This window comes from Rhinopithecus bieti, unplaced genomic scaffold (assembly GCF_001698545.2).
Source record: "Rhinopithecus bieti isolate Rb0 unplaced genomic scaffold, ASM169854v2 scaffold_14454, whole genome shotgun sequence".
Classification (NCBI taxonomy): Eukaryota; Metazoa; Chordata; class Mammalia; order Primates; family Cercopithecidae; genus Rhinopithecus; species Rhinopithecus bieti.
The window spans coordinates 1152182-1170723 of record NW_016808228.1 but is presented as its reverse complement, the minus strand read 5'-3'; the positions used below and the strand labels follow the sequence as shown (position 1 = coordinate 1170723).

General features: G+C 39.7%; 1 protein-coding gene across 1 annotated transcript in view; it reads right to left on the bottom strand.

Annotated features, from left to right (window-relative positions):
* Positions 1-102: 102 nt before the first annotated feature.
* The window catches only part of CYP3A4 (cytochrome P450 family 3 subfamily A member 4), a 31821-nt gene continuing 13381 nt past the window's right edge, over positions 103-18542 (bottom strand). Inside the window, 12 exon segments of the mRNA XM_017886088.1 lie at positions 103-669; positions 2881-3043; positions 4094-4320; positions 6396-6556; positions 9180-9246; positions 9930-9970; positions 9973-10011; positions 10014-10055; positions 11158-11306; positions 12573-12661; positions 12926-13039; positions 15416-15515. Coding sequence (XP_017741577.1) covers positions 574-669; positions 2881-3043; positions 4094-4320; positions 6396-6556; positions 9180-9246; positions 9930-9970; positions 9973-10011; positions 10014-10055; positions 11158-11306; positions 12573-12661; positions 12926-13039; positions 15416-15515 — 1288 coding nt within the window. The 3' untranslated portion in view covers positions 103-573.

The window sequence follows — 18542 nt, the reverse complement described above, 5'->3', positions numbered from 1 at the left end:
AAAAAAAAAAAAAAAAAAAAAAAAAAAAAAAAAAAAATTTACTTGTTGGTTCTCATTCAGTTCTATAGATTTCTCCTTAATATGCAGGAAAGCATCTGATAATACTTTTGTAAAGTGATCTTTATTGATTTAATATAAAACTTATTATAGAATACTCCAGGTAAAACATGAGATATAAATGTCACTGTTAGGGCCATCAAAATAATTCTTATTTTCATTAAGAATTGTGGATGAAATTATTGAGAAATGTTGATTCTCTTATCAGAGCTCAGGAGGAGTTAATGGTGCTAACTAGGGGTGCTTGAACCAGGCTGGAGATAGTCCTATGAGAAGCAGAGGAGCCAAATCTACCTCCCCTGCACTGATTCGGTCATCTCCTTTATATTCCCAAGTATAACACTATACACAGACAGGGAGAAAGCTCAATGCATGTACAGAATCCCTGGTTATTTATTCAGTACATTGGATGAAGCCCATCTTCATTTCAGAGTTCTATTCACAAAGTAATTTGAGGTCTCTCATGTTCTGGGGCACAGCTTTCTTGAAGAGCAAAGTGGAAGTCCTTAGTAAAATTCAGGCTCCACTTACGGTCCCATCCCTTGACTCAATCTTTAGAACAATGGGTTTTTCTGTTTGAAGAAGTCCTCCTATGCGTAATTTCAGCGGGATCTGCAACAGTTAAAAAAGCATATTGAGTAGCATTAAATAAAGCAAAAGTAGAAAGTATAGCATCAAAGTAAAAAAATGCAGTAATGACAATAATGCTTGTAAACATATAAAAACTACTTTCAGCACTATAAATCTTGGATTCTTTGTACTTATTCTATAAGATGTGTGAAGATTGGATAGTGAGAGCATTCATCATCTATCATTTAACAAAATATTTATGGAGTACTCTTCTGTGCCAGGCCTGAGACAAATTCATGGGAACCTGTGTTCTTTATTGATTTAAATTTTAAGTAAAATGGATGAGTTTTAAAAATTTAAACCAGATTATTAGGCATGATGGCAAACTATTTTTGAAGAGTCATATAAAGTTAATTTTGTATATGTTGAAACTTGCAAGGTAATCCTGAGTAGTTATTGTACATTTTAATTATATGGACAGTCTTCAACTTCCAGAGTCCAGTAATTCCTCCCAGTTGAACCCGTCCAGTGTAAAGATGGGAAGACACCTTCAGGAAGCATCATCGTTTTATTTTTTATCATCTCCTCTTGGCTCCTAAGGGTAGTGCAAGTGGGGAACCTCTCAATTCCTACAGTGTTTTGACTCAACTTTTAGCCCCATTCTTATTGAGACACTGCTTCAGTATTGAGGGGACACAACAGAGTGATATTCTGATCACCATGGAGGAACGGGCATGAAAATGGCCATGGAGATCAAGAAGTGCCAGCTTGGGAGCTTACCAAGGAGTACCTTCCCCATCCCCGGTGTGCCAGAGGACCACTTTTATTCAGGGCTGAGTCCCCTGTCTGAGCACTTATAGGATAGCTACACAGCTGGCCTAAAGCCACCAATAATACAGAATACAAAAATAATATGGAAACTATTTTTATCTTCTTCCTCTCCTATATAGAAAGCCTACTTAAGGGGTGGAGTTGAATAATAAATATGTGAGACTTAGAAATAAGATTTATAGGGTCTTGTTTAATATGAATCAGTGACATCTGTTCTTTAACTTCTTCAGAGAAAATATTTCAAATCTTTCTATAAATATAACACCTTATTATTTAAAAATTTTCAAAACCCATGAATGTTTTCACTGCAGACAGACATGCATGCGCACATGTGCGCACACACACACACACATGCATATGCACGAATAGCATTTGTTAAAGGTTCACATTAAGTAGCTTAATATATGTATGCAAGCCATCAACTGCACATCACTCCTTAAACATTGACCAAATGTTTGCGTTAGATACAGTCCCTTGCAAGGCACCACTGGGATATTTTAAAAGGAATAAAATAGAGGATATTGTTAATGGAGGTGGGAAGACATTCTTAGATACAGAGAAAATATAGAGAATAAAACTCAATGATTCAATGGCAAATTGTGAAATTATATAATAGCCTCCAGTATCCAATAACAGAGCAGAGAAGTAAATGGGCCCTGGACTAGGAGGAGAAGACACTTTGGAGGGGCTTGGGAATTGAACTAGGACTTGAAAGATAAGAACAAAATGAGGAGAAAGGGAACAACATTAATAGAGTTATAACTGGGTTGAAATGGAGCCCAACTGAATGGAGCTAGGCACCTGGAAGGTGAGGTCAGTCAGGATGACCTTGGACTGTGGTAGTCCTTCATGTCCACCAGAAATGCCTTAAATTAGTCATTCTCAACCTTGTCTTCAGATGAGAAGCAATGGGGGAGCTTTTAAAGCTACACTCTGGTAAAATTAGTTTAGAATTTCTGTGATATCCCAGGCATCATGAATTTTTAAAGCTCCCTGGTGATTCCAAGGTACAGTAAGTGGTTGGGAGCCACTGTCATAAGAGAGTTTCTACAAGTTCTGGTAGGGGAGAGCAGCATTCGAAAGTCACAACAAGGTAATCATTGCACTTTATGATTGTGCAAAATACTTCCCCATCTTTCCAATCGACTTGAAACTGAACTTAAACTTTGCTCAAGTTCAAGGAGACTGCAGATAATCATGCCATGCTAATCTACATGGACTTCACATGATGTTTTTAATGCTACGGCTTTTGACCTCCAGAACTGGAGCGCCCTCAAAGATCACAGATGGGTCCAAATTGATTCCTGGGCCCATAGAACAAATTAGTAAAAGATTAAACAAGCATATTCTTTTTAAAAAATATAGACCTTTAGGTTAAAAGAATTCTTAATAAAACATTATTTTTATAGAAAATTGACTAACCTGTGTTTCTTTACAAGGTTTGAAGGAGAAGTTCTGAAGGACTCTGATTAGAGCAAGTTTCATGTTCATGAGAGCAAACCTCATGCCAATGCAGTTTCTGGGTCCATTTCCAAATGGTGTGTATATGTAAGGATCTATGTTGCCCTTGTTCTTCTTGCTGAACCTGGTTCCATATTGGTAGATTTTTAAAAAGTTAATGACATAATGCCCCTAAGAGTTACATGTAAGGTTTCTCACTTGGGGCCCACCCCTCCACTAGTAGTACACAGGATACTTTTGTGGGCTGGTCACTGAAATCCTGCTATGCTTATTTTGCTATGAGAATTGTAAGCTACAGATCCTTTCTACTCTCGTTACACTATAGGAGGTTTCAGTCTTGTTGAGATGAGATAAATAGTGTTGCAAAGAATATTTATTTCTAAATACTGAAATTATATTCAGGGTGGTGATGTGTTCACACTATAAAAGGCACGTAAGTGATGAGACTGAGTGATGGAAAAGTAGGTTCCTGCTTCAACTCACGCTTATGTTGATCATGAAGAAGAAGGGGAAATTGTCTTGCACTGTTTCAAAATTGTTATTTTGCACTTTCCTTCTCGTCTCCTCTCTTGTTTTTCTAATTCTCCTCCTTCTCCTCCCTACCTTGTCTTATCTCTCCTTCTCCTCCTTGTTCTCTCCATCTCTCCCTCTTTCTCCCCCACGCCTCCATAGAATAGTTTAAGTCAGATAATGTACACGGGCGTATGATGCTACTGTACCAGTGCAAAGCAGTATCATCACTGCTTTCTTTGTCTGTCTGTTCCACTAAGCTATAAATTCTTTGAAGATTAGACCCATGTTTTTTATTCAAACTTGATTCCTAAATATTTGATTATATTTATGAAAAAATATTCATTTGGGGGACATAATAATAGCATTGTGATCATGTGTTTCTAAAAGAGTCCTTATATTTTAGACACTTATGACCCATAAGGACATAATTGATGACCTTCATCTTAAGTTTTTGGGACTGTGGATGGCTGTAGTTTTCTTTTTTCTAGTCTGTGGTTTGTAAAGTGTGACAATAATCAATTTGATGATTTAAAAAACTTCTAAATATAAAAAGACAAGCAAATAATTACATAAACCCATGACCGTCCTGTAGATTAAGAGAGACAGAATATGCTTGAACCAGGCTGGTTGAGGGAGGGCTCCCTTCCCAGGGGCCTTGTACCTTTCAGGGAGGAACTTCTCAGGCTCTGGCCAGTACTTTGGGTCATGGTGAAGAGCATAGCTTGGAATCATCACCACCACCCCTTTAGGTATGAATATCCCATTGATTTCAACATCTTTTTTGCAGACCCTCTCAAGTCTCATAGCAATTGGGAATAATCTGAGCGTTTCATTCACCACCATGTCGAGATACTCCATCTGTAGCATAGTATCATAGGTGGGTGGTGCCTGAAAAGAAAGAAACAGATTTGGATAAATTGAGATTTTGAATTAACTTTTAACTCACTCCATGCAGTACTACTGAAGTATTAGGAGCTCCAGAGACTAACTCATACTGGTAAAGGATCGAAGCATTTATAAAGTGTTTTAATAACTGTCGTGCCCGTTGATGTGCTCAGTGGCCCACTGAGATGCGTGGAGGTGTTATGAAGAGGGGGAGACATTTGGGACAGCTCTCACCCCAGGGACTGAAATCCTTAGCATAACCGTGTAGTGGTTTTGGTTTCTCATGGAAACAAATGTGACTAATAGCCTATGACCACTAAGATCAAAAAAATATGAGAAAGTGATTGTCACCTTTCAAAAGTAGATCAAACGTCAGTAATCAAAAAAGTAAAAACAGATAAAAAGAGCAAATTCCTGTGTTGATGTGTGGACACAGGGAGGGGAACATCACACACCGGGGCCTGTTGGAGGTGTGGGGAGGGGGGGCTGGAGGAGGTATAGCATTAGGAGAAATACCTAATGTAGATGACGAGTTGATGGGTGCAGCAAACCACCATGGCACATGTATACCTATGTAACAAACCTGCACTTTCAGCACATGTGCCCCGGAACTTAAAGTAAAATAATAATAATACTAAAAAAGAAAGATTTACAGTCAATTCATGGAATATTTTTAGTGTTTCCCTTGTGTGTGTGTTTATACAAATATGCTCCCTTTGTAAATTTGTTATACAAATATACAAAAAACAAAACAAAACAAAACAAATTATCTGTGCTACACAAGGATTATTGGTTGCAAAGTCCTGCTTATACATATAAAACAAAAGAGTTACAAAGCAGGATTTGTATTTTATATGTACACACTTATAAAAGGAGGACTTTTGTTATATACATAAAGTGTGGAGAGAAACACTATATTATATAAAATCCCTATAAAATAATTTGAGGACAAACTAGTCCCTTTCTATCCCAAAAATGACAAAGAAGGTTCTGGTTGGATGTAACCAAAGCACACGATTTCAGTGCTAGTGGAAGTTATAAGGAGGATAGAACCCCATGCAGCCCTGTCATCACTTGCTGAAACAGTCTCCTAGTTGTTGCTTCAGGGATGGACTGTAATCTCTAAAGAACATTCCTTTGTGTTCACCTCACTGCCAGCCCCAAAGCCGTGTCTCTTCATGCCACAAAGAATCCCAGTTTTGGCAGAGGTCTGAAAACAGTGGAGGTGATATGCACCTAATGTTTGGTGTTATATTTGGAAAGCAATATTATTGAGTTTTAAGACTAGCTCAGGAGACAGATACCCTGGTTCCTAGCCTGGCTTCTTCACCAGTTACTACCTGACTGGAACATAAGATAGGTGTGGGAAGAGCTGGGTCAGCCTGCGCAGCACACCCAGGGCCAGGCTCCGTCAGACCCCAGCCAGACCAGAGCAGGTCCTGCCAATATCAGCAGAGCTCACTATCCAACCATGATGTGTGGAAGAGTCATGAAGTGGGGAGATACTCGGGATGGCTCTCACCCCAGGAACTGAAATCCTTAGCATAACCATGTAGTGGTTTGACTAATAGGCTATGACCACTAGCATCAAATAAAATATGAGAAAGTGATTGTCACCTTTCCAAAAAAAAAGGTCACACGTCTGTAATCAAGAAAGTAAAAACAGATAAAAAGAGCAAATTCCTGTGTCCATGTGTGGACACAGGGAGGGGAACATCACATACCACTACGGTGCCTGCTCCAACCACATAATTCACAACCAAAACCAATGTGAAATGAGTGTGAGCAATAAATGCTTATTGTTAGATGCCACTGAGGTTTTTTGAGGTTTTTTCCTTAGCATTATTGTGGTAACAGAAAGCAGATGAACCAGGTACAGCACTGTTTTACAAAGATCTTATGCTTCTGCCAATAGCAACAATTCCCTATGTTTCTTTTCTTTTCAGAGTCTTCCTACAGAGTGTCAGTGAAAGAATCAGTGATTATGCTTTTTATTAAAATTTTCCTGGGGAGTGGTGAGGAGACATTTTTGCTAAGGCTTCACCTCATCTCTCCTTCTCCATGTATCATTCACTCACCTTATTGGGTAAAACTGCATCAATTTCCTCCTGCAGTTTCTGTTGGACATCAGGGTGAGTGGCCAGTTCATACATAATGAAGGAAAGAACACTGCTGGTGGTTTCATAGCCAGCAAAAATGAAGATAATTGATTGGGCCACGAGCTCCAGATCAGACAGAGCTGAAAGGAGAGGAAAGACATTTTAGGTAAATCAGGTCAATGTAGGACATCACAGTTTAGATGAAGAGAAATCTAAGTGAAGCCCTCAAATCCCTAAGGGAAAAAATAGAAAAGCAATTCAGAGGTACACTTGGGGTGGTTTCACTCTGATGTGTGTCTTACAGAACCAGAATAAGGCAAATCATTTTAATCCAGTTTTCCCCAAGGTCTTCGAGAATGTGGGCCATCCACTCCTCCTCACGCCATCCCCGCCACCTGCACAGCTGGGTAATTTCCAGAGAGAGCATTTCTTCATAACATACTCAGTGTTATGGGTGTGCTCCTTGAATGATCCTTAAAATACTTTATTGTAAGTTAATATGAGGTAGTCTTCTCCCCCAAGAAAAATGTAATTTATTTTAGCTACAATATACCTTGACAAACTTTGAGAGAATTTGCAATATTAGTGGTTAAATGTAGGGAAAATTAAAGGACATTTCCCGTAGATATGTTTGAGGGAACTTAAGGGACCAATATTGAACTACAGACCACCTCTTGGTACCCAAAGTGTGGTCCATGGGTCAGAAGCATCTGGGAGCTCATTAGAAATGCAAAATCTCAAACCCCACCCTTGAACTACTGATTCAAAATCTGAACTTTCACAAGATGCGGTGATTTGTGTGCATAGCCCAGCTTGAGAAGCATGGATTATATCTTTGAGAGGCATCAGGTGATAGATCTAGGCTACAGTTCTCAGAATTGACTATCTCAGGATGTACAAGAATGAGAGATGGAGCCGGGCACGGTGGCTCACGTCTATAATCCCAGCACTGTGGGAGGCCGAAGCGGGCCCATCACGAGGTCAGGAGACTGAGACCATCCTGGCTAACATGGTGAAACTCCGTCTCTACTAAAAAATACAAAAAATTATCCAGGCGTGGTGGCGGGGGCCTGTAGTCCCAGCTACTGAGGAGGCTGAGGCAGGAGAATGGCATGAACCCTGGAGGCGGAGCTTGCAGGGAGCCGAGATCATGCCACAGCACTCCAGCCTGGGCGACACAGTGAGACTCCATCTCAGAAAAAAAAAAAAAAAAAACAAGATGAGAGATGGACAAAAAGCTAGATGAGTGGTGTTGATTGCAATCTGATGAATGGCATTAAGATAGCATAAGCTCCTATGATGACAAGTTGGCCCCCCTTCTGGTTTTCTCCTGAGGGAAGGTCAGGGTGGTCCATCACTGGTCTGTTTGATCAGGACTGGATTAGGACTTTTAAAGACCTAGAACACAGAAATAAATATGGTGCCTGCTCCAACAATGTAATTCACAACTAAAACCAATATGAAAGGAGTGTGAGAAAGGTTGACAGAGCTGTGATTTACCAGTGAAGACTTCTGTGATGCAGTTGTGGGTAAATTCAACTACCTAATCATTGCATTCAGATATCATGAACCTGATGATACTGATGTGAAATTGAACTATAATCTCAAAGTTTAGAGCTCTGCTGTCCAATATGGTAGCCACTATCTACTAGTGGCTATTGAAAATCAAATTGTATTCAATTAAACTGAAATACCATTTAAAATTGATCTTCAGTGGCAGTAGCCATATATGCAGTGCTAAAAAGCCATATGTGTCTTTGATTTCTATATGAAACAGTAAAACAATAGACTATTTCCTTTATCACAGCAAGTTGTATTGGGATAGACAGATGAATAGATAGATGATAGATAGATAATAGATAAGTAGATAGATGATAGACAGATAAATGATAGATGATAGATATATAGATAGATAGATGCATAGATACATAGATAGACATACAGACAAAAGTAGATGTAGACACAGACATATTTAAAGCGATATGCTGCAGTCAGTCCAGTCCTGCTCTCTAGAACCAATAGTTAAATATTCAGGAATTTTATGAGATGGTTGCCAAGTCTTGGTGGCTTGAAATTGACCATGGTCATCATTTCACCACAGTCATAGTCATAGTGACTTCGGTAAAAACCATACATGGCTTGTAAAATTAGTAGGTGAAACATTGAAGACAAAGAGGATATTTACACAGTCTCAGAGGTTTTCCCCACAAGTTACTAAGCCATTCCAAAGGAGAAAATAACTTTGCAGTGGATTAACCTGATTGAACATACTTTCAGCTAAAATCACCCTTATTGGAACAGTGTGGCTCCTGATTGGATGTTAGATGTATTAGGTTGCTGCAAAAGTTATTGCAGGATTTTGCCATTACTTTTCATTGCTTTTTTCTGCAATGAAAAGTAATGGCAAAATGCACAATTACTTTTGCAGCAACCTAATAAATTTACAGGTAGAAGTTTTGATTCATTGGATCTGGAGGAGGCCGAGAACTGGCATTTGATCTGATGTAGGTGATCCACAGACCGCTGACTGACTTTCTAGCATGCCAGGTTTGCTTAGGTTGCCCTTTAATCTTAGAACGTGGCTATCTATGCCTGTATGCCTCTAGAAAGTGCCTCCAGCTACCATTTATAACATCCCAAACTGTGTCATTCTGCTATGTGGCAGAAATTCTCATCTTCCTGGAATACTTCCTGTACATTTTCAGAACAAGGACCTCCCTCCGAGTGCCCCCCCAGTAGCCCCCAGAAGCACTCTTTGGATACCTTTGTGGGACTCAGTGTCTTTCGAATTCTGAGAGTCAATCATCAGCTGAAGGAAATCCACTCGGCGCTAGAAGCAAAAAGAGAAATTTCATTGACAGAAAGTGGCTCCTGAAGTCAGAAGTAAATCAGAAGAGCAGTCCTTGATCTCCCTTCAGAGTATGGGTCCTTGAAGACCAGAAATCTGATGGGTGTTGCCTGAGTTACCAGTGAAAAAAATATCCTTCTAAATCCTTGGAAAGCAGGATGTTTTCCTGAAACAAATCTGGCTATCATGTGAGATGGCTCAAATTTAACCCACACTACACTTCAGCAGGTGGCCTGATAGGGCCTTTCATTGGAGAATGGGTAAAATAACAGGTTTGTACTTGAAATAAGTCCACCAATCTATGATCTGGGGAAAGCATAATACCAGTAAGATATATTTCCAAACAGTAATGTTTATCCTCTATCAATTTACTGAAGGGAAATAAAGTGGTAAAGTTTTATCTCAATAAAATTTATGCCATGGCATGCTAACTGTTGTGTCTGATATCAAATTTTATGTGCTGTCTCTGACTCATTCTCATATCTCCTTCTCCAAACTCCACTTTCTGCATTCCTACCAAATGAATTCTCTTGCTCTAAACATGAGTAGTCTTTACGTTAAAATCATTCTTTAAAAACATACAGGGAAGTGCACCAATCATATGTATATTATCTAAAAAATTATGAAAAACTAAACACACTCCTATAACTGCCACCAGAGTTTACCTTTTGTGTATCTTTGAGGCGACTTTCTTTTATCCTTTTACAGATTTTCTTAAAAAACTTGTAACTTCTCTTGGAAAACAGAGATATTTAATACTTCAAGAATTGGGGTGAGAAATGGGAAGATAGCTGTAGGAAAACCAAAACAAAAACAGAAAAAGAAATCCACTGTGAAAATGCAAAATTTACCTGGAGCAATTCTAATTTTCTCTACCCATCAGAAGAGTAAAAGACATCAAAGTTCTCAACTGGAAGCCATTCCTTCTATGACTTCTATGACTTTTGCGCTTTCACAGGCTAGTGGCTGAGCAAGGGCAGGTCTATGCATAGGGACCACCACTACAGCAGTGAGATCAGCAGCCCCTTGTGCATCTTTTGAATGATAAAAGGAAGAAAATTCAATGCCTTAATCTCTTTGCCTTTATCTATTGGACTAGAGTCTCCTAGAATAACCCAAATCATAATCTGAAGCTCAAAATTAATCTTGCTGTTCAAGAAATAGTAGGTAGTCAAGACAGAAATAACACAGCGTATCTCTGTCACCTATCATGGAATAAAGCTAAAATCAATAAGGGAAAGAAAATTGGGAAACTCACACATATGTGGAAGTTAAAGAATAAACGTTTAAGTAACCAATGAGTCAAAGTAGAAACCAAAAGGGCACATAGAAACTGTTTTGAGGTGAACAAAAATTAAGCTGTGATAGGCCACAATCTCATGGGATTTAGCAAAGAAATTGCTCAGAGGGAAATTTATAGCTGTAATGTCTAAATTTAGAGAACAAAAAATCACAAATCAATCATCTACATTCATGCCACAACACAGTAAATGAAGAAGGGCAAACTAAGCCTGAAGCCAGCAGAAGAAAGAAAATAATACAGACTAAAGTACAAATTCGTGAACTAGAGAATACAAAAAAACCCTGACAAATTAATATCATTTCTATGAAGTGTCCAGAATAGGCAAATCTATAAAAGCAGAGAGCTGATCAGTGGTTACATATGATGACAGGGTTTGTGGCAGGGGGTTGATAGCTAAAAATGTATGAGGTCTCTAGATTGACAAAAAACGTTTTAAAGTTTAAAATGATGATGGTCACACATATCTTCAAATGTACTACAAATCATTGAACTGTACGTTTTAAGTGGATGAATTACATGGTGATTTACATCTCAATAAAGCAGTTATTTTTCAGAGAGGAGGAGAGAAAAGGAAATAGTAGTCCACATACTTATTGAGAGAAAGAATGGGTCTAAGAAATCAAATCTTAAAAGCTTCTTGGTGTTTTCCACAAAGGGGTCTTGTGGATTGTTGAGAGAGTCGATGTTCACTCCAAATGATGTGCTAGTGATCACGTCCATGCTGTAGGCCCCAAAGACACTGAGTGGAGAAAGATGTGGAAAATAAAAATCAGCACCTCTTTACAATCCTTTCACTATACGTGCAACAGGAAATCCACATGTCCAGTCAAGACAGATAAATAGCCACAGACTTTCAGAACTATCTACTGGATCATGTCCCATCACACTCCATCAGAAGGTGGTTATCGGGTGCCAGTGATGCAGCTGGCCCTACACTGGGGGTGATGGAGATACTTGACTGAATTAGACTTACCTCTGAGGTCAAGGAGCCCAGTCATAGGAAGACAGAAACCCATTATCAGAAAACTGTAGTAGCAGGTGTTGAGTGTGGATGATATAAGATACGTAAGCACTGTGCTTCAGCAGGACAAGAGTAGAATAATTAACTCTTCCTAAGGGGCTCAAGAAAGGTGGCATTGCCTGACTACAGACTCTATGCCCAGAGCTGATTCCTCTTCAGCACTTTACAAAGCAACAATACCCTGTTCTGAGTTCCTAGGAATATCATCCTTATTCTCTATACTCCCTGCTCAAGCTTTGGAAATTTCCACTATCCCCAGCTGTGGTGAGCTGAAGTTGCCCTGAAGGCAGAATTATTTTTGTAAAATATAATGACCAAGAATGTTCTGTTTAAAAAAAAGAATCTCTCAAAATTTGATTTGGAAATTTCTATAGTGAGTGACCACATATCCCAGTCTGCCTAGGACAGGCTCAGATTACACCTGTTGCTCCTGCATAAGTGTAGACAGCAAATAATAGGCTTGCTCTACCTATAGCGTTTTTACCACCTTCTCTCCTTGAGACCAGAGGAAGCAGAAGTGGTGGGAATGTTTAATATTTAGTATTCTACTGATATCCTCAGAAAAAAACATGAAAGGATCAAAGTTATTCTAAGTTCTCCATTATAACTTTCCCACCCTATTCACTGCCAACCAACAGATACCAAGTGCCTTCCCCTTCCACCATCCCATACACTCCATGCTTAAAATTTGGCACAATCACACTTTTCCCCTAAGGATGTATTTAGTTTTCCAGAATATCCAAGGTGACGATTTAATGGATATGTAAACCCTGGTCCCTGTGCACAGGGGAGAAGATCCTTTTCCTCCAGCTGCCCCATCTCATTGGAGCTTCCCCATCTTGGGAGACCCATTGAAGTTGCATTACCACAGCCCTCCTTTTGTCTGGTCACTGGAATAACCCAACAGTGGGAATATCAGCTCCATGGCAGGCAGCTGGAGGGGATCATGACAGCTCAGAACCGCAAGGCTGTGCTCCTACTTACTCTTTCAAGGTGACAGGCTTGCCTGTCTCTGTTTCACGCCTCAGATTTCTCACCAACACATCTCCATACTTGGCAATGATAGGGACCATCTAAGCACAAAACACAACACCACCCATAGTTAAATTGCAGACTCTAGTCCCAGAAGGACATGGCTTTCCCCAGCATGGAGCAGTAAGTGACATTTTATAATGAATTTTGTAATGTCTTTTCTGCACATAATGATAAAATACCATTTTTAGGAAGCTCAAATTCAGTGGACTACCCCTTGGAAAGGGACTGTGATCTTACTTTATACCTGTCCCCACCAGGTTCATTCTTTAAGTTTCTTATTAAAACTCATGTTGTTTTCATACCTCTTTGAGTTTTCCACTGGTGAAGGTTGGAGACAGCAACGATCGCATTCTCTTCCATTGTTCATCCTCAGCTACAGAGATGGCATTTTTCATAAATCCCACTGGACCAAAAGGCTAGAGTTCAAACAGAAATATTCTGTCCTACATCAGTTGTGGACATCTCCATGGTTGTAGAAAATGTGTTAAACAGGCATCACGTATTCAACAATTATTTAGTGACCGTCTACTAGGTGACAGGCCCTATGCTAGATGCTCAATAGAGATTTATCCCAGATGCCCAGTGTCCTGGGATGTATTTGTGTGGGGGGACAGCATTCGGGAGACCCAGCCACCTGATGTGGTCTCCAGCCTGTATAACCCAGTCACCTTTTACATGCAGAGTATCCACATGGTAGGGAACGTGTTCTTCCAGTAGAACAGACAGAATCAAGACCTATCACTTCTGCAGTGTAGAGAAGGAGGGGAGACAGACAAGCAGGTGACTTTGGTGGACTGTATGTTGCCTCAGACGAGCTGTCAGTATGTTCTCCTACAGCATGGGCAATGTGAAAAAGAGGTGCCTCGATGTGGTGGTTTTAAAAAAAAATAGTAGGTAATACCTTTAAAACTAGGAACATATTTTGAATAAATAACATGATTTCATAGACATTCTTTTCTCTTAATTTTTTATTCCATTGATAGAAAGAAAAAAAAGAGATAATTATTTTTGCCAACTTGGAACTGGCCTATCAAGCCAACACGCTTGAAACTTTCTTTCGTCTTCCTAACCATATTTTTTTATAATGAGTACTTCCAGCATTCATTTATGATAAAAACTCAGGAAACTAGGGAGAGAAAATTCCTCAATTTGATAAAGAGAATCTACAAAAAAAGAAAAAGAAAACAGCCCACTTCATCAAAATCATGCTTAATGATCAAAGACCAAAGGCTTCCCTCCTAAGATTAGGAACAATTCAAAAATTCACCACATTTACTCAACATTATACTGGGAAGTCCTAGTGCAATAGACAAGAGAAAAGAAATAAAAGGCATACAGATTGGAAAGGAAATCAGAGAATTGTCTCTATTTTCAAGTGACATAATTGACAATATGTAAAATCTCAAGGAATATACAAAATGACTTCTAGAACTACTATGCCAGTTCTGCAAGGTTCTAGGATACCAGATCAACACACAAAAACAAAGCACATTTCTGTGTAACAACAATCAATATCTGAAAATACAAGAAAAACGTAATATCATTTATAGTCATTCCAACAAAAATGAAATAATTTAGCTGTAAATCTAACAAAACATGTACAGGATCTCTATGCTGAAAACTACAAAATGTTATAAGCAATCAAAGAAAACCTAAGGCAATGGAAAGGCATACTATGTTCATGAATTGAAAGACCAAACAGTAAAGATACAAATTTTCCATAAATTGGTCTACATATTTAATTCAGTTTTCATCAAAATAACAGCACGTTTATTTGTAGACACTGATAAACTCATTCTAAATTTTTATGGAAAAGCAGAGGACCAGGAAGAGTTGAAACAAATCTGAGAAAAATAAGTCAATTAAAGTGGGAAGAATCACTCTACATGATGTTAAGAGTTACTGTACAGCTATTAGAGTCACCACAGTGTGGTATTGGTGGAATAATAAACACAGTGATCAATGAGACAGAGTAGTACATGAGAGATGCAAAGAAGTATGCCCAGGTGATTTTTAACAATATGCCCACCTTTCCAAAAATGGCATTGGAAGAATTGGACAGCCATAAGCAACAACAACAACAACAAAAAAAATGACGCTTGATCTAAATCTCATACCTTATGCAAAAAAAAAAAAAAAACACACAAAATGGATAATAGAGTTACATTTAGTAAAGCATTAAATTTTATGACTTTTAGAAAAAAACAGCAATATAGGAAGGAGGGCTGGCAAAGAACTTTCAAACTTGGCACCAAAAGCACAGTCCAGAAAAGGAAATATTAATACATTGGCCACCTCAAAATTTTAAAAAGTTTGCTCTGATATGGACCCTGCCAAAGAAAAAGACTTGTCACTGTAGGAAAGCAGGAGGGAGCCACATGGAGACAGAGTGGATCTGCAGCTTGATCATGCTGGTCGTTGCACGAATCTACTAATGTGATAAATTTGCATAGAATGCAAATGGGTTCTGCATCTTGATCATGCTGGTCATTGCACAAATCTATGATTGTGATAAATTTGCATAGAACACAAATGAGGGCACATAAAGTTGGTGAAATCTGAATAAGCTCTGTGAACTGTATCAATGTCGATTTCCTGTACTATAGAATGTGAATATACTGTATTTATAGTTATGCAAGACTGCAAGGTGTTACCATTGGTGGGGACAGGATGAAGTGGACATGGAACCTTCTTGTACATTTTTTAGGCAACTGTCTATGAATAGATAAGAATTTCAAAATATAATCTTAATCAATCAATCAGCATTTTAATTTCAACACATGAATGCTTACCCTCCGGTTTGTGAAGACAGAATAACATTCTTTCACTAGCACTGTTTTGATCATGTTGGGATCTGTGATAGCCAGCACAGGCAGTCGACCATCATAAAAGCTGTGTGGAAAACACAGAGTTGATCAACCTTATTCTACAGCTGGAGCCCAACCCAGGAAGCCAGACTTTGATCCTGACATTACATAATACCCTAGTTGTACAATACACAGCAATCTTAGGTTCTAGTTCATTAGGTATGACACACAGCAAGAGACTGACACAGGAGCCAACCAAGTCTTCATATGATAAAGGATAATGTGGGCCAAACAAGGAAGAGACATTGAAAGACAAAAGAGCTCTTCAAAGAGACCATGGTTAGAAACAACAGTAGAGCATTTGTTAAGCTGGGTGGTGCATACATGGGTATTTCCCATGCCATTCTCCATAATGTTTCATATGTTTAAAATATTTTATTTTTAAAAAGAATATTAGGTCTGTGACAAATTGAAGGCAAGTAAATCATCAAATGCTCACAAGGATTAAATGTTTCAATGGCAGTTGGTGTAAGGCCTATGGACATCTAGAGCTGTGTGTTCTTTCTATTAGTCACATTGCCTGTGTGGGCCATGCCAGCTCCACAGCACCCTGCAGCCAGCACTGCAGTTTCTGAGGAATCGATGAGAGAAGATGAAGTACAAAGAGGCAAAAACTTCTCCCACTTGCTTCTAGTGAATAAACACAGCACTGCACCTCTTCCACTCCTCTCACTGAACCTCTAGCCCCTCTGACAGGGAACAGCTGCTGTAATTGGCTGAGGCCACCTTATAAAATTACAGTCCAGGTCACTTCCAACATGGTCAGATAGGAACATCTCCAATCTACAATTCCCATTGAGATCTATGCAGAAGATGGGTGACTTCTGCATTTCCAACTGAGGTACCTTGTTGATCTCATTGGGACTGGTTGGATAGTGGGGGCAACCCATGGAGGGTGAGCCAAAGCAGGGCAGGACATCACTTTACTCGGGAAGTGCAAGGGGTCAGGGGATATCCCTTTCCTAGCCAAGGGAAGCAGTGAATGACTGTGCCTGGAGGAGTGGTACACTCCTGCCCAAATATTGCACCTTTCTCATGGTCTTCTCAACCAGCAGACCAGGAGATTACCTCACATACCTGGCTTGGTGGGTCTGATGCCCACGGAGCCTTACTCGCTGCTAGTGTAGCAGTCTGAGCTTGACTTGGGATGCTAGAGTTTGGCGGGGGGAGGGGCGTCCACCATTGCTGAGGCTTGAGTAGCCAGTTCCATGCTCACAGTGTAAACAAAGTGGCAGGGAAGCTCAAACTGGGAAGAGCCTACCACAGCTCAGCAAGGCCTACCACCTCTCTAGGTTCCACCTCTGGGGGCAGGGCGTATCTGAACAAAAGGCAACAGACAACTCCCGCAGACATAAACATCCCTGCCTGATAGCACTGAAGAGAGCAGTGGTTCTCCCAGCATGGCATTCAAGCTCTGATAATGGACAGACTGCCTCCTCAAATGAGTCCCTGACCCCCAGGCAGCCTGACTGGGAGACACCTCACAGTAGAGGCCAACAGATACCTCATACAGGTGGGTGCCCCTCTGGGACAAAGCTTCCAGAGGAAGGATCTGGCAGCAATATTTGCTGTTTTGCAGCCTCTGCTCATGATACCCAAGAAAACAGGGTCTGGAGTGGGCCTCCAGCAAACTCCAACAGACCTGCAGCTGAGAGGCCTGTCTGTTAGAAGGAAAACTAACAAACAGAAAGGAATAGCATCAACAACAACAAAAAGGACATCCACACCAAAACCCCATATGTAGGTCACCAACATCAAAGACCAAAGGTAGATAAAACCACAAAGATGGGGTGAAGCCAGAGAAGAAAGGCTGAAAATTCCAAAAACCAGAACACCTCTTCTCCTCCAAAGGAACACAACTCCTTGGCAGCAATGGAACAAAACTGGATGGAGAATGAGTTTGACAAGTTGACAGAAGTAGGCTTCAGAAGGATGGTAATAACAATCTTCTCCGAGCTAAAGGATCATGTTCTAACCAGTTGCAAGGAAGCTAAAGACCTTGGAGAAAGGTTAGACGAATAACTAACTAGAATAACCAGTGTAGAGAAGAGCTTAAATGACCTGGTGGAGCTGAAAACCACAGTTAGAGAACTTCGTGAAGCATACATGAGCTTCAGTAGCCAATTTGATCAAGCGGAAGAAAGGATATCAGTGACTGAAGATCAAATTAATGAAATAAAGTGAGAAGACAGATAAGAGAAAAAAGACTGAAGAGAAATGAACAAAGCCTCCAAGAAATATGGGACTATGTGAAAAGACCAAATCTATGTTTGATTGGTGTACCTGAAAGTGATGGGGAGAATGGAACCAAGTTAAAAAACACTCTTCAAGATATTATCCAGGAGAACTTCCCCGACCTAGCAAGGCAGGCCAACACAAAGATACTCCTTGAGAAGAGCAACCCCAAGACACATAATCATCAGATTCACCAAGGTTGAAATGAAGGAAAAAATGTTAAGGGCAGCCAGAGAGAAAGGTCGGGTTACCCACAAAGGGAAGCCCATCAGACTAACAACAAATCTCTTGGCAGAAACCCTATGAGCCAGAAGACACTGGAGGCCAATATTCAACATTCTTAAAGAAAAAATTTCCAACCTAGAATTTCATACCCAGCCAAATTAAGCTTCATAAAAGAAGGAGAAATAAAATCCTTTACAGACAAGCAAATGCTGAGAGATTTTGTCACCACGAGGCCTGCCTTACAAGAGTTCCTGAAGGAAGCACTAAACATGGAAAGGAACAACCCATACCAGCTACTGCAAACACATGCCAAGTTGTAAAGACCATCGATGCTATGAAGAAACTGCATCAATTAATAAGGAAAATAACCAGCTAATATCATAATGACAGGATCAAACTCAAACATAACACTATTAACCTTAAATGTAAATGGGATAAATGCCCCAATTAAAAGACAGACTGGCAAATTGGATAAAGAGTCAAGACCCGTTGGTTGCTGTATTCAGACAACCGACCTCATGTGCAAAGACATATATAGGCTCAAAATAAAGGGATGGAGGAAGATCTACCAAGCAAATGGAAATCAAAAAAA